The following is a 15,265-nucleotide window of genomic DNA, read 5'->3' on the forward strand; positions in this document are numbered from 1 at the left end:
CTAAACCTGCAACATTAGTGCTTATCGAGTATCATTGATGAACTTTTACAAATCTAAGAAAGAGATGATCTCTGCCTCCTGATAGTTGAGATAGAACTGATAGTTGAGATCACTGGGCAGACTATTAAGCTTCCTAGGGCTTGGATAATATCTTAGATTTTGAGGTTCTTATCCAAATGAAATCTCTAAACCCAGTAAACTTTATTCCTCTTAAGTAGATACATTAGCAGCTAATGTCTAGGATATAAAACCTATGTAACTAGGATGGAATTGACAAGAAGGATAGAAGTGATAAGTGTTTCTCAGTTGAGAAACAGTTGTTTATGTCAATATAACAAAAAGTTTTGAAGATAAAAACAGCTGGAAACTTAAAATAAAAAAATGAGTTAGATGCGGTAGCCCATTACTTAGCAGTATCTACCAACATAACAAGTCATGTCAACTTTTTAAAATATATAATGCTTGTTTACTAGGTAGTTGTTCAGTTCCCAGAAAATGCAGCAGTGGAAGTAAGTGAATGTTTGGTTTAAAACATTTACAATATTAGGGAATTATTTTATACGGAGGCATTTTTTTAGGCTCAGTAATTAGTTAATCTAGAAATTGTTCCAAATGCTGAGTGTATGTTTGAAGAATTATAAATGATTAAGCCAATGTAGCTGTGCTGTAGTAAATCCAGAAAGTATCTTTAAAGGTCCATCATGCAAAGGCTTTATTTCCTAGGGCTGTGCAAAGCTTTGGTGGCTGATTTGATTTGGAGGAGATTTGGCCCGATTCAGCAGCCAAATCTCCAAATCTGAATTGAATTGAGAGACCCATTAAAAGGTCTGAATCAAATTGGAAGCCTCCGGATCGAATCAGAGAGATTTGGAGATTCGGAAGGCTTGCAGTGAACAGAAACTGAGACAAGGGAGGGGGGATGAGGTGATCTTCCATATATGAAAAAGCCTTGGGGTAGGGGGGGAGGGGAGGGGAGACTGCTCTGATATTGACATCTGTAGCTGACCAGTGACTGTGATCTTTCTCTGAGTTCCTTTCCAATCACAGTGCTCTGGGGGAGGGATGTAGAAACAAGATATAAAGCTGTGTCTGAAGTGATCTGTGCATTTTGTGAGCTCTCTCTCAGAGCAGCAGCTTCTGAAAGGCTCTGGTTTGCTAGCTAGTTTCTTGCTGGGTAGTCTTTCTTCTCGTAAGTTGCATCCAATCCTTTCCTGCTTACCCTTGCCTACCATCCCTATTGTTATCCCCATCTATTGCTTTCAACTTATTCTTCCCCCAGAATCCTCTTATTTGTTCTTGTTAGTCTGGCTTGATTCCCCCACAAAAAGAAATCTGTGTTTTCCCTGACAGTGTGTCCTCACTGTGCAGGAAAACACAACATATATTACATGCACACACATTTTGCAGCACACCCAACATTATGAAGTGTGCTGGAAAGGCAGGTGCCAGGTCTTCTGGCAGGGGAGGGAGAGGGGGCAGAGGGAGAGCTACAAGTTCCCCCCCACTCCAAACATATATGCACCCTCTTTCCTGGCAGCAGAGCCTCCCAGTGCCAGAGGAGGAGCTGAGGGCCATAGCATAGGAAATTCTGGGGAAGGAGGGGGAATCTGAGTTTGTGCTCCACACATCTCAAAGTTCCCCTAGAGGCAGGTGTCCTTCTCTGGAAGGCACTTTGAAGGAGGTTGTGGGGTCAGGTGGCTCAGCTCCTCCTCCTGTTGTGCCTCTGCCTAGTGAGGAGGGGGATAAGGCAGGATCCCCACCCTCAACCCAGAAGCAGGTGGGTGGTGTAGTGTGGGATCATTTTGGAGGTGGCAGATGATCCCAGGTATGCTACCTGACAGCACTGCCAAAGGCAGATCAGCTGGGGCAAGGATGTGAGACACTTCGCCACCACGGTGATGCTGCTGCATCTCAGGAGGCAGCACCCCCTTGCCCTTCTTCCTCCTCAGCCTGGCACCAGTGGGAGCGTGCCCAAAAGGAAGTCCCCCTCTCACTCCAAAGCCCCCATCCCCATTAAGCAGAGGCAGGCCACCCTGGAGCAGTGGGGGAAAGGCAGAGGGAAAGGGGGGCGCATTCCCAAGGCAAGTGAGACCACCCAGGGCATTGGGAAGATTCTTGCTCTGGATGGCCAGTCCTTTGTTGAGCGTCCAGGGTTCAGACAGCTCATGGCACTCATGGCTGCCTTGTACCAAGTGCCTACACACACTACCTTTAGCAGGATAGTGGTGCCCTCCCTGTATGAGGCATGTAGGGAGTACTTGAGGGAGGAGCTGCACAATGCAGGGCCACAGGTAGCCTTGTACTTCACTTTGGACATCTGGAGCAGCCAGGGTGGAGATCATGCCTACCTCTCCCTCACAGGGCACTGCTGCGATCAGTCAGACTGTCAGTGGGCTCTCCTTCAAACCAATGTGATGGATGAGTCCCACACGGCAAGGGAGATTGTGGTGGAGATCACACGGCAAGGGAGATCGTGGTGGCATGGTGCAGGGGTGGCTTGGTAGGCAGGGCAAGCTTACCTGTGGCTTCATAGTCAGTGACAATAGGGCCCTGCACCACTCTGCCTAAAACCTGGCAGGCCTCATGCCTGCACTAGGGGCTACCATCCCTGCTGCATTTATCCTGCTCTGCCTTAACACACAAGTTTTGCTTTCAACAGTTTGAGGTACACTTTCACAGAAACCCCTGCACCTATCTCCTTGAAACTTGGCAGGCTTCATGCCCTCAGAAGGAGCTACCATCCCTAGTGTTTTCATCTGAATCTGCAAAAAAAGGACAAAGTTATAGGTACTTTAATGATTCCCCATCATAGTCTGTGGCCAAATCTCCGAATTGGTGCCAAGTCTCCAAATCTGAATCAGCCAAATCGAATCAGGACAGTGATCCAAATCACTGAATCAAATCACTGTCCCTCCGAATCAGTGGAATCTGAATCTGAAGTGAATACTTGCTGCTTTGCACAGATCTATTATTTTCCACTAGATTTATCTTAACATAATAATTGAAGTGAAGAAAGACAAGAGGAGATAGGATTTGGGCCAGCAGCACCTCAAGGTTCAGGTCATTTGATTTATTGACAGTGAATAAACTATTTCAGTGCCATGTATATTTAGAGTCTCAGGCAAGAGTAAAGGAATTGTATTATGATAACAAAACTGGCATGTTCTTTTGCATATTGATTTTACAGAAATAAATCATGCTTAACTTCACAATTGTACATATAAATTATTTATTTAGCGTATCACAATATTAACAACTGATAGCAAATATCATGCAGTATCATTCACACCTTAGTTTTTTTCCATCTTCTGTGTCCATTAATCTGAAAACATTAACCAGTTAATCTGCACAACACTCACAGGCTGCGTCCATACACAATAGCCGTGCAATATGTGGTGCTACAGATACATCTGTGGCACCGCATACCACACATTCAGTTGTTCTCCACACTGCAAGGGAGCAGTGTGGAGGGATTTTTTGACCCCTTAGATATGGGGGTCAGAAAAATCTGTGGGGGGGGGGAAAAAAAAAAGGAGAGTGGCACATGTGATGGCAGCACATGCCACCCAAAGCCAGAGCCTGGCTGGCCAGAGTCACACACTGCTGCGGCCAGGCTCTGCACAGCAGGATCACTGCTATTGCAGCCCTGGGAGGTTCCCAGGCAATCCTGCTGGGGACAACCCAGCCTTCCCAGTGCTGGCCCCAGCCTTCCCTACCCCACACGGGGTAACTTCCTGTGCACCAGAGAATGCATGGCACAGACGTTCCCTGGGGACAACTAGCAGCAGCACAAGGTGCACTGCCTTTAGTTGTCCCCAGGGAACCAAATGTCTATGCACATCTCGATGCAGCCACGCTATTTAAATATTTTTTTTCCCATTTCAAGAAATGCTGTATGTGTGGTATGTGGCTAAAAATGTATTGAGAAGGTGGGAGTAAGATTTTTAACAGCACCCAACTCCCACTGGATTTAAGTATGACACATGAAATATTTAACTGAGGTATTTTTGAAAATGTTACCCTAAGTCACTGATGCAAAAGTCATACAACAAGAAAAGTGGAATATAGCTGGGATAAGAAATCAAGAGATGGGTTTTGTCAGGTGTGTAAGGTTACACTCTAAACACTAGCCCGGGAAGGATAGTATAATAATGGCTTTATTTAAATTTTTGTTTTGTTTTTCTCATATAGTGTCTGTGTGTGATGTGGACTTCTAATCTGTCCTTTGAAAATTAAAAAAAACATTTTTAACTAAGCTGAAAGTCCATGCTATATAACATAATTCCAACCAATGCCCCTGAATCTTTTCTTATTTTTGTTACTGTACTCCAACTGATTTGCAAGGAATTTGAAATATTTGGATAATCTTATATTCCCCGTCTGTTCTCCTTTATACTTGCTAGTTCAAGCTAAGCTTGTAACTAGTGAGGTCAGAATACTGTATGAGATGCTTCTTGTGGGAAATTTCATGCCTGGTTGCTTAACTGAATGTCTTATGCATTTCCATTAAGCAACTGAATTTACTTTACCCGACTAGAATGCTATATCTTTTAAAGTTTGTGTCTGCACTTGTGATTTGTTCTTGTTTCACTACTGTTGAGAACCATACAAGGCCTTTTACATCACATACAGTGACTCTAGATAAACAAAGCAATTTATAAAGGGAGAACAGAGAAAGCATGGAACGAAAAATAGTTTAGGTGCAGTTTTTGGACAATGTCCAGTTTCTGCATTAAAAATGCTTTTCAACACCAGGTGAAGCCTGAATCATAACAGCTCATTTAATACCATGTGCCCTCCTGAAAAGAAAATGAGATTAGTAGTTAAATGAAATGCCCACAAATCCTGGGCATGGTACACAAAATCAATAAAAATTATAATGTAGGCAGGCAGGAGGATAGTAAACTGGACTGTTACTTACAATTTCTTTTGTCTCCCCAAACCTTTCAGAGTGCTCTATGGAAACAAGATCACAGAGATTCCCCTGGGCCTTTTTGATGATCTTGTCTCTTTGCAGTTGCTGTGAGTATGATCCCTTTCTTTTTTTATGATACAGCCTAGCCTGAATTATAGTTTTTTCAGCTTCTAGCTTTAATTTCAAGCTCTTGTTGGTCCATTTTGCATTGAGGCATTTTAATTTGTTCCTTCCTTATGAGGGTAGCAGTGAAACAAGAGATAAAAAAAGAAGGTTCCTGTTGTTATTTAGCTCAATGCCCATATATAGTTAATTCAAACGGTTGCGTTTAAGGATGGAAAGAATAGGAACGAATACATTCTAACATGGGAAGCAGTGTCATCACAAAATGTGAGGAGAAGGAGGATTTCTTCTCTTCATATAAAATATTAATTGATTGCACATGTGACTGAGTATTTGGATCTTCCATGACAGCTTTATGGCACATAAGCAAAATAGCAATATCTAAGGATATTATCTTCTCCCGTTATAGTTGATATGTATACATATATATTCTGTATTTTTATTACACTGATTATGGCTCAACTGAAATACAAATTATCTCTAGCCAGTGCCATTAATATTTACATAGTCATATACTTTAAATTGACAGGTTTGACTTATTCTAAAATGCAATTATAATCTGAACAACAGTGTATTCTGAATTATAAATAGTTTCATTTCTGATTAACATCTGGGAAAAATGTTCATGGACAAAAGTAAACTTTCAGGTCCAACCATTTCCTGCCACCTTAGCACTTTGAACCCATCCCCAGAGAGATAATCCAGCCACTATTTTAGCCAACCAGTAGAGGGAGTAAAATATAAATTAATTAAAGTAATATTCCAGAGCTCTGCTTAGCCTCAGCGATGATGCACCTGTGTAGACAAGGAAATAGAAAAATCTTATCATATTGACCAACATTATGTAAAGCACATTAAAGACAGATGATAGGAACTGTGGAAATGAAGTATTTGCTTGGTGGGAAACAAAAAATTAGTAATTAGACATCTTATTTTTAAGCTTTTCAGGCAGCTTCAGCAAAAATAGATTTAAAAATCTAATTCCTAATTTCTTTTGCCTTTAATCCTGCATTACTCAGTGATATCCAGGGATCCAGGTTTTCCATTCCCTGTGAAAAAACACGGATATTCCCTTTTAAAGCAGAAAAACACAGATGTTTCCCTTTGAAGCAGGAAATGCTGGGCTTTCCCTTGCAGGCTGGCAGCATTTCAGCCTGCAAGGAGCTGCTTGGAGCTCAGGGGAGTGGAGGGAGGGCAGTTGGAGGCAGAAGGTCCCATGTGTGATTGTCATGTGCACACACATGACGAGCAATATAGGTAGGTAGGATGGAGGGAACAGCCCCGGCAGCTGGATGCAGGTAAGTCTATGGGACAGGGAGTTGGAAGGGCTTAGGGACTGTCTGGGGCAGGTGGAGGGGTGTGTGCATGTGTGTGTGCATGCATTTGTGTGTGTGAATATGTTTGTGGGTGCTGGGTAAAGCAGTCCAGGCACCGGGGCTGTGGTGGGGCAGCAGGGTCTGAGGCAGCACTTGGTATGCCAGCATGCCCACCTCAGCATTGTTGCCCTTGGGACCTGTCCACGCAGGACTCCAGCAGGTGCAAGGTGTAGGGGGGTCCTTTGGGGCAGTGGGGAGCTGCATGGCTGGGCCACCGGAGGCCAGTGCCCATGATCGTAGGAGTCCACTGGAGTCCGGTGAGTCTGGACAGGGCTGGCTGGGCCAGGGGGTAGTTGGGGGCCCCATCTGCAGGACGGGGGGCAGGGGGGGACCAAGGGGCTTTGGGTCAGGAGTGAGGGGCACCAGCAGGGCTGGGGAGCTGGGGGCTGGGAGTAAGGGGCAAACTGGCAGGGCTGGGGGTGAGTTTCAAGGGCATGGGCAGGGGCAGGGCACCAGCATATCAGGGCTGCTTAGCTGCACAAAGCAGCCGGGGTAGGACAGCTACAGCTGAACCTGTGTCCTAGTGAGCAAAGGGAGTAGGGGGAGCTCTGATTTTCTATGATTAAAAACAACAAAATCAAATGCCAAAATATATAGATATTTAGAATTTATTTTATTATAATGTTTGAGACACTGCTAGGTTTCCAAATTGCTTTAAAATTGTAAATATATCAATAAAACTTTGTGTGCAACTGATACCTATATATATAGTGGTGTTTCATTTTAATCACAGAAAAATACAGCTTTAGGCATTTTTAATCAGAGAGTCTGGGACTTCTTATCAGAGAATTTGGGAATTTTAAACAGAAAAAACCAGGATCCCTGGTGATCTCCATCTGAATAGTATCTCCTTGACGCTGTGCTCTGCAAATGCAGACATGCTTTCATTACAACTCTTTAAAGCAGAGCTGAAGATCCAAAATTATTTGTTTGTGTTGTAAGTAATAGTTTAAAGGGATTATGCCAGTTTATAATATAGTTCCTAGTGTTTTCAGTTGCAAATGTGGGTCACCTTTCTCTGGAGTTGGGGAGAAGCAGATATGATGTGGTTAGAAAAACGTTCGAGTCATCCAATTATTTCCTCTAGTCCTTTGCACAGTCCTTTCCTGCAAGCCTGCCTGTCTCATTCCTACTCAATACCACCAAGCCCATTTCTCTCTTAAATGCCTTCTGGTCCCAGCATGTGTACCAGGAGGAGACTGCATAAGAAGGAATTTTTGTTTTGTCATTCAAGAGGACAGGCAGACACAGAAGTCTGAAGTTTGGGTATAATATGGATTGATTCAGGCAGCATGTTAGTCATTGTGGCATTCAGTTCAGTAAATGAGCTGCAAGAAAAGAGAGGGCTTAGTAGCAAATAATCTCATTACTTACGTTTTATTTCGCTAGAGAACAGAATATGTGAAGAACTCTGCTTTGTCAAACTGTTCAAACAGAACCTTTTATAGTTGTGTGATTAAAATAATGCTCAGTCATTGTTTAAAACTGGACTCATTATAGGTGGAAACCTTCCCAGTAGCCGAACAAATAAACAAAAACAAAACCACTGTAGCTCACTAAATTTCATATAAAAATGTGGCTATTTAAGCTTTAAAAGAACATAAAAATAATCATGCTTGCCCAACTTAGATTTTATATTGTAGTTCTTCTTGGCATTTAAAATAATATTTTCTAAGTAATTTTTAAAACTCAAATGTTGTAAGTTTACTATTGAGATGAGCTCAAGTGACTTTTTTTGTTAAAGGAATAAAACCCCTGTAAATAGAAATAGTTCAAAGCTATTGTAGTTAAATCATTTAAGCAACTTCAAGCTGAGAAAAGAAGATAAATCTCAAAAGATTGCCCAAGTCCAGGCATTCCCAGTTCAAATGTTACTTTGGAGGCTTTTCAATATTTTAAAAGTATTCAGAATGTAAAATAGCTGCTGACAAAGATAATGGTGAGTGATCATGCTTAAATACAAACAAATGTGTGCACGTTTTCAGATCATGGCTTTAAAGCAGCTATTGCAGGTTTGCTTGTTGTATTTTAATGGATGTCTAAAACATAATAGCATGCACTGGTTTTAGACCTGCTGTTGAACAGTTGGAACAGTGCCCTCTGATTAGGTCTAATTTAGCGTTCAGTGGGCTCTAGATTGGATTTTTTCTTATTAGTCTGGAGACATACTGGTAAGAATGCTCTGATTAAAATGCCCTGGTTGCCAGTGTAATTTCCTAAACTTAGACTGAAGCAGTTTTGAAAATGCCTTGGTGCATGATAAAGCAGAATGTAGTGTCAGAAAGGGTACTTTTGAAAGTTTGCTGGTTTTGATTTAGGAGAAAAATCTTATCACTTTGAAATAGCACAATAGATATTACTGTTATCTGCCCTCTATTAGTGTTCTTAAGCTTCACAATAAACTCAGTATCCTTGTGTTTAATGTACAGTTTCATAATCTAGGGCCAGATTCTCCTACTCTTGCACAGTCAAGTATTACCTTAATTCTGCCTGTAGACCTGTTTAAGTCAATAAGGCACAAGGCTTAAGGCACAAGTTAATACTCAGCTTGATATACAATATCTTAAAGTGTCTTATTTGTTAGAAGAGCATGGAAAAATGAAAACTCATGTCTAATTTTAGGTTAGTTATTTGCACATTAGAATTCTGCAGTTCGTTCATGCAACCACAGGGACGGAAATGACATAAATACATTAGGTAAGAAGGTAGGCATATGTAGTTAGATGTTTTCTATTACTTTCATTTATTTTTTAATCCAGCTGGGTTAATCTAAATTGGGAAGAAAAATAAGAAATAAATCTCTACTATAGATAAACACATTGGATTAATTTATACATAATCTAACTGGGACTATATACAGACATTGTTTCTACTGGGAGAGTTGCTGCTCTTCCAAGAGAAACCACCAGTGTACAGATGTTCAGGATTTTTCCCCAAACAAAAATTACCACTTCAGAAACAAAATAACCTAGGAACACGCAGGGTTAAATCCCTCCTGAGAGAGGGAATGTCTGTACACATTCCCTTCTAAGAGAAGCCATAGCACAATCCTCCAAAAACCAAGGGTGCAGCCCTCTCTTCATCCCCATGACCTCATCCTGGAGACAGTATGTCACTCGGGCTGGACTCTACTTCTCCAACTGAGCAGAGAGAAGAATATGCTGCCTTTCACAACATCACATTGTGCTATAGAGAGACACACGCTGCCACTGAGTAGTCTGAGTCAGTCAACAGGACTGCCTTGTGAACTGCTGCCATCTGTCTCTAGGCAGACTGAGGGAGCCTACAGAGCATGCTGAGGTGTATGCACAAGGCTTCCCTGGCTGTGCAGCATCAGCACTGAAAGCTCTCTACTCTTCAGAGATTCAGCATTCAAATGTCTGTTCAAGGGGCCCCCTGTTAAGCTTTTCTACCAGGAAAAAAAACCTAGGAGAATTATCCTGGATCATTTGGATGTGTATACACAGCCTGTGTTACAAGCAGAATTCCTCTCATGAGAATACTCTTCTCCTTCCATAACTACTAGCAAGTTTAACTAGTTAAATTTTGATTGCTGTCCATGGTATCTGTTTGTGTGCGTTCCCCTCTCTCTTCTTGGATTGTATCACCTTCATCATTTTATGCTTCTAGCAGCCCAAATGGTCAAGATTTTAAGACCTGGATCTCTTTTGTGAAAGTGAAGATCATGTACTTTAAAGAGGCCTTTCTGAAAGTGCAGGAACAAACCATACTCATCTGTAGGAAGACTAGCAAGTACAGCAGAAGACCATCTTGGCTTAGCAGGGAACTCTTCAATATACTAAATCACAAAAAGGAAGCTTATAAGAAATAGAAACTTGGACAAATAACTAGGGAAGAATATGAGAGCATTGCATGGGTATGCAGGGATGAAGTCAGGAAGGCCAAAGCTCAACTGGAGTTGCAGCTAGCAAGGGATATGAAGGGCAAAAAGAAGGCTTTCTACAAGTATGTCGGTAGCAAGAGGAGGATCAGGGAAAGTGTGAGTCCTTTACTGAATAGGAGAAACAAACTTGTGACCGAGGATGCAGAAAAGGCTGATATGCTCAATGGTTTCTTTCCCTAGTCTTCACAGGCAAGGTCAACTCCCAGACTACTGCACCTGGCAGCACAGTTTGTGGAGGAGGTGAGCAACCAGCAGTGCAAAAAAACAGGTTAGGGACTACTTGGAAAAGCTGTATGTGTGAAAGTCCATGGGGCAAGATGGTATGCACCCGAGGGGTCTGAGGAAGTTGTCTGATGTGATAGTAGAGCCATTGGACATCATCTTTGAAAACTCATGGCTATCAGGAAAGGTCCCAGGTGACTGGAAAAGGGCAAATATAGTGCCTATATTTAAGAAAGGGAAGAAGGAGGATCCAGAAAACTACAGACCAGTCAGCCTCACCTCACCTCAGTTCCTGGAAAAAATCATGGAGTAGATCCTCAAGGAATCTATTTCTAAGCATTTGGTGGAGAAAAAGGTTATTAGGAACAGTCAGCATGGATTCACCAGTGACAAGTTATGACTGACCAACCTGATTGTCTTCTGTGATGAGGTGACTGGCTCTGTGGATGCAGGGAGACAGGTAGGTGTGATGTACCTTGATTGTAGCAATGCTTTTGATAGTCTCCCACAATATTCTCTCAGGCAAGCTAAGGAAGTATAGGCTGGATGAACGGAGTATAAGGTGGATACAAAACTGGCTTGAGCTCAGAGAGTAGTAATCAATGGCTCAAAGTGTAGTTGGCATCCAGTATCAAGTGGACTGCCCCAGCAGTTAATCCTGGGGCCAGTTTTGTTCAAAGTCTTCATTGACCACCTGGAAGATGGCATAGAGTGCACCCTCAGCAAGTTTGCAGATGACACCAAGCTGGGGGTAGTAGTAGGGCTAGGATTCAGAGTGACCTAGACAAATTGGAGGATTGAGCCAAAAAGAATCTCATGAGATGCAACAAAGACAAGTGCAATCGTATGAGGAGAGATTGAAGGACCTGAATCTCTTCAGCCTCCACAAAAGAAGGCTGAGAGGGGATCTTGTGGCCATCTACAAATTCATCAAGGGACAGGGCAGCAAGGAATAGGGGATACTGTGTTTACCAAGACGCCCCTTGGGGCTACTAGGAACAACAGCCATAAACTGATAGAGAGCAGATTTAGATTGGACATTAGGAAAAAATTATTTATGGTGAGGGTTGCCAAAATCTGGAATGGGCTTCCGGGGAGGTGGTGCTCTCCTCTATCTCAAGAGGAGACTAGACAAGCACCTAGCTGGGGTCATCTGACACCAGCGCTCTTTCTTACCCATGGCAGGGCGTCAGATACGATGATCTACCGAGGTCCCTTCTGACCCTAGAAATCTATGAAATCTATGAAATGCAAAGTCCTGCACTTAGGATGGTATAACCGTATACACTGGTACAGGCTGGGAGCTGACTGGCTGGGCAGCAGCTCTGCAGAAAAGGACCTGGAGGTTACAGTGGACAATAAGTTGAATATGAACCAGCAGTATGCCTTTGTTGCCAAGAAGGCTAACAGCATACTGGGCTACACTGGTAGGTGATTTCCCAGTAGCTCAAGGGAAATGATTATTCCCCTCTATTCATCACTGGTGAGGCCACATCTGGAGTACTGTGTTCAGTTTTGGGCACCCCACTACAGAAAGGATGTGGAGATATTGGAGTCCAGCAGAGGGCACCAAAAATGGTGAGGGAGCTGGGGGACATGACTTATGAAGACAGACTGAGGGAACTGGGCTTATTTAGAGAAGAGGAGACTGCAAGGGGACTTAATAACAGCCTTCAACTACCTGAAGGCTGGTTCCAAAGAGAATGGAGCTAGATTGTTCTCAATGGTGTCAGATGATAGAAAAGAAGCAATGGTCTCAAGTTACAGCAGGGAAAGTTTAGGTTAGATATTAGGAAGAATTTTCTCATTAGGAGGGTAGTAAAACACTGGAATAGGTTACCCAGAGAGGTAGTAGAAACTCCACCCTTGGGGGTTTTGAAGACCTGGCTAGACAAATCTTTGGCTGGGATCATCTAGTTGGGAATGGTCCTGCTTTGAGAAGGGGCTTGAACTAGATGACCTCCCGAGGTCCCTTCCAGTCCCAACTTTCTATGATGCTATGTACTCCCAACTCATTTTTATTTGACTGGATCTAGTGCCTGCTGTGTGATTTGGCTGACTAAAGTTTAATGTAGAGAGCTATTCTATTTCCAGAAAGGATAACTGGAGTGTGACTTTATTACAGTGAACTGTAACTTTCATTTCCAGTTTGGGGCAACAAGCCATACAAGGAGAGTGCAGCTGGGAAATGACATTTGCTTAATTAGCATTGCTTGTCTGACTTGCATATGAACATTACAGAAACAGTACATGTCTCAGTTTGAGATGGAAGTTTTCATGTAAACATTGGCCACAGTCGATTTTTAATGCCTCTCCAGGAGGCTTTAAGCTAATCTTGGTCTGTCTAGAGGCTGGAATAAATTAAAGCATTCGAGTCACCTGTCTTTCACTTTTCTTGGAATGTGGACAAGACCTTTCAAGAATCTCTGAGTTTGCCAAGTAGCGTGCCAATCACAATACAGTAGGTAAAACTTAACACCACACAGCTCATGTTTTCCCTGCAGCAGTTTGACAGATAAGCCTGATGGTTGCTCTGCTTACCACCTCTCCTGGCTAAATCTGCGAAGCCAACCTACAGCAGAACAGAGCTATAGTTCAAGTCAATGAATTGTGGATAATGAGGATAGAACTTGTTAACTTTTTTGTTTATATTTAAGTAACACACTTTTTGCAGCCATATTAAAACCATATTTCCAGAACATTTTTATTATAGTTAAGCAACAGATGCTTCATAGTACCCTTATCCTTGGCACCAAAAGGTTATTATAACATCTCCTGTGTTTAAAGAGAGTATGTAACAAACAGTGTAGGAAATGCAATTTATTTTTTTCAACTTCTCTAACAAGTATCAACTTCCAGGAAACCCAGTTCCTCAAGAAAAGTTGCCTTGTACATTCACTGATCAGGGCTGTGCGAAGTTTCAGTCTCTGATTCAGTTTGGTGGAGATTCAGCCTGATTCAGTGGCCAAATCTCCAAATCTGAATCACATTGAATCAGAGGACCCTTTAATCTCTCTGAATTGAATTGGAACCCTCCAAATCGATTTGGAGAGATTCGGAAAGATTTGGCAATTTGAACATAGACACAGATTTGAATGTTTTTTCTACATACCTCTAGGTAGCAGGTGACTCATGAACAGTGCGATGCTGGGGTGCATGGAGTATACCACAGAAGCACAAGGGACTCCCCAGCACACTTGGCAGCAGACTTGGAAGTGGACCAGAAGCACTTCTGGTCCACTTCCGGGTCTGCCGGTGAGTGTGCTGGGGGGCCCCCCTGTGCACCCACAGCTCGGCAACTGGTGCCTCCTGGGTCTGGGTGGGGCATCCAGGGTCCCCCTGTGGCCTATTGCTGAGCCGGAGAATGTGGGGGGGCCCCAGTGCACTCCCCTTCATGAGAATATCAATTTCTCTTTTTTTCATATGTATAATACCTGCAAATATTAGTGGATGCATCTACACATGTGCTTTATTGCAGAGTTGGTTAATTAGCTTTGCAGTAAAGTGTCACTGTCTGCATGAGCACCATTATTAGGGTGCAGTTGAGTACAATACTATCTTACAGTGAAGTTATTTATTGCATTTCAATGCATGTGTGGATGGTGACTGAGACAGCAGCACTTTGAGCCGGCATGGAGCAGCCCTGGGCTCCTAGCAAGTTCAGGGGGTCAGCCACACAGCTCTGCAGTTTTGGCACTCTTGTGTCTCAGCCAGCCCCTCCACCAGAGCCCAGGACTGACCTGCCAAGCCTGCTGCCAGCCCAGGTTTGCTCTGCCCTGGCTCAAAGTGCTGCTGTCCCAGGCACACGTGTAGATGCATTAATTGTACATATAGATGCACATAGTGAGAGTTAAATATGAGCACTGAAGGTAAAGGAGATTAATAAACAAAGCAGCAACTGCAAACTGAAGAATAATCAGATAAAATGCATTTTAAAGACATTCCAAAATCAGAAATTGGCTCAAGCCAAAGCCCTAGACTCAATCAACTAATGTTAGTATAGTATGGAACTAGGTTTAAACATTCCAGCTCAGACAGATCTCTAGTTTTCATAGATTCATAGATGTTAGGGTTTTAAGGGACCTCAGTAAGTCATTGAGTCTGACCCCCTGCCCTGGGCAGGAAAGAGCACTGGGGTCAGATGACCCCATCTGTGTGCTTGTCCAGTCTCCTCTTGAAAACCCTCAGGATAGGGGAGAGCACCTCTTTCCCTGGAAACTCATTCCAGATTCTGGCAACCCTTACTGTGAAGAAGTTCTTTCTAATGTCTAACATAAATCTGCTCTCCATCAATTTGTAGCCATTGTTCATAGTTACTCCAGGGGGTGCCCTAGTAAATAGAGTATCTCCTATTCTCTGCTGCCCTCCCCTGATGAATTTATAGGCAGCCACACAATCACCACTCAGCCTTCTTTTGCGAAGGCTGAAGAGTTCTAGGTCCCTCAGTCTCTCCTCGTAGGGCCTTGCCTGCAGGCCTCTGACCATATGAGTTGCCCTCCTCTGGGTCCTCTCAAGATTCTCTGCATCCCTCTTGAAGTGCAGTGCCCAAAACTGGATGCAATACTCCAACTGCAGCCTGACCAGTGCTGCATAGAGGGGAAGCATCACCTCCCTGGACCTGTTCATCTTGCATCTGCTAATGCATGATAAAGTGCAGCTAGCTTTGTTGATCACTTCATCACATTGACCACTCATGTTCATCTTGGAGTCAACTATGACTCAAAG

General features: G+C 43.1%; 1 protein-coding gene across 5 annotated transcripts in view; it reads left to right on the forward strand.

Moving 5' to 3' along the window:
- The window catches only part of SLIT3 (slit guidance ligand 3), a 964,832-nt gene that overhangs the window by 685,912 nt on the left and 263,655 nt on the right, over positions 1 to 15,265 (forward strand). For 4 of the 5 annotated variants that reach the window (XM_019487139.2, XM_019487140.2, XM_059733457.1 and 1 more), the window contains one exon: positions 4,951 to 5,022. The exons of the other annotated variant lie outside the window; for it this stretch is intronic. In XM_019487139.2, the coding sequence (XP_019342684.1) occupies positions 4,951 to 5,022 (72 nt within the window). The remainder of the gene's footprint in view (positions 1 to 4,950; positions 5,023 to 15,265) is intronic. 5 annotated transcript variants of the gene reach the window in all.

The sequence above is a fragment of the Alligator mississippiensis genome, chromosome 9 (assembly GCF_030867095.1).
Source record: "Alligator mississippiensis isolate rAllMis1 chromosome 9, rAllMis1, whole genome shotgun sequence".
Lineage (NCBI taxonomy): Eukaryota > Metazoa > Chordata > Crocodylia > Alligatoridae > Alligator > Alligator mississippiensis.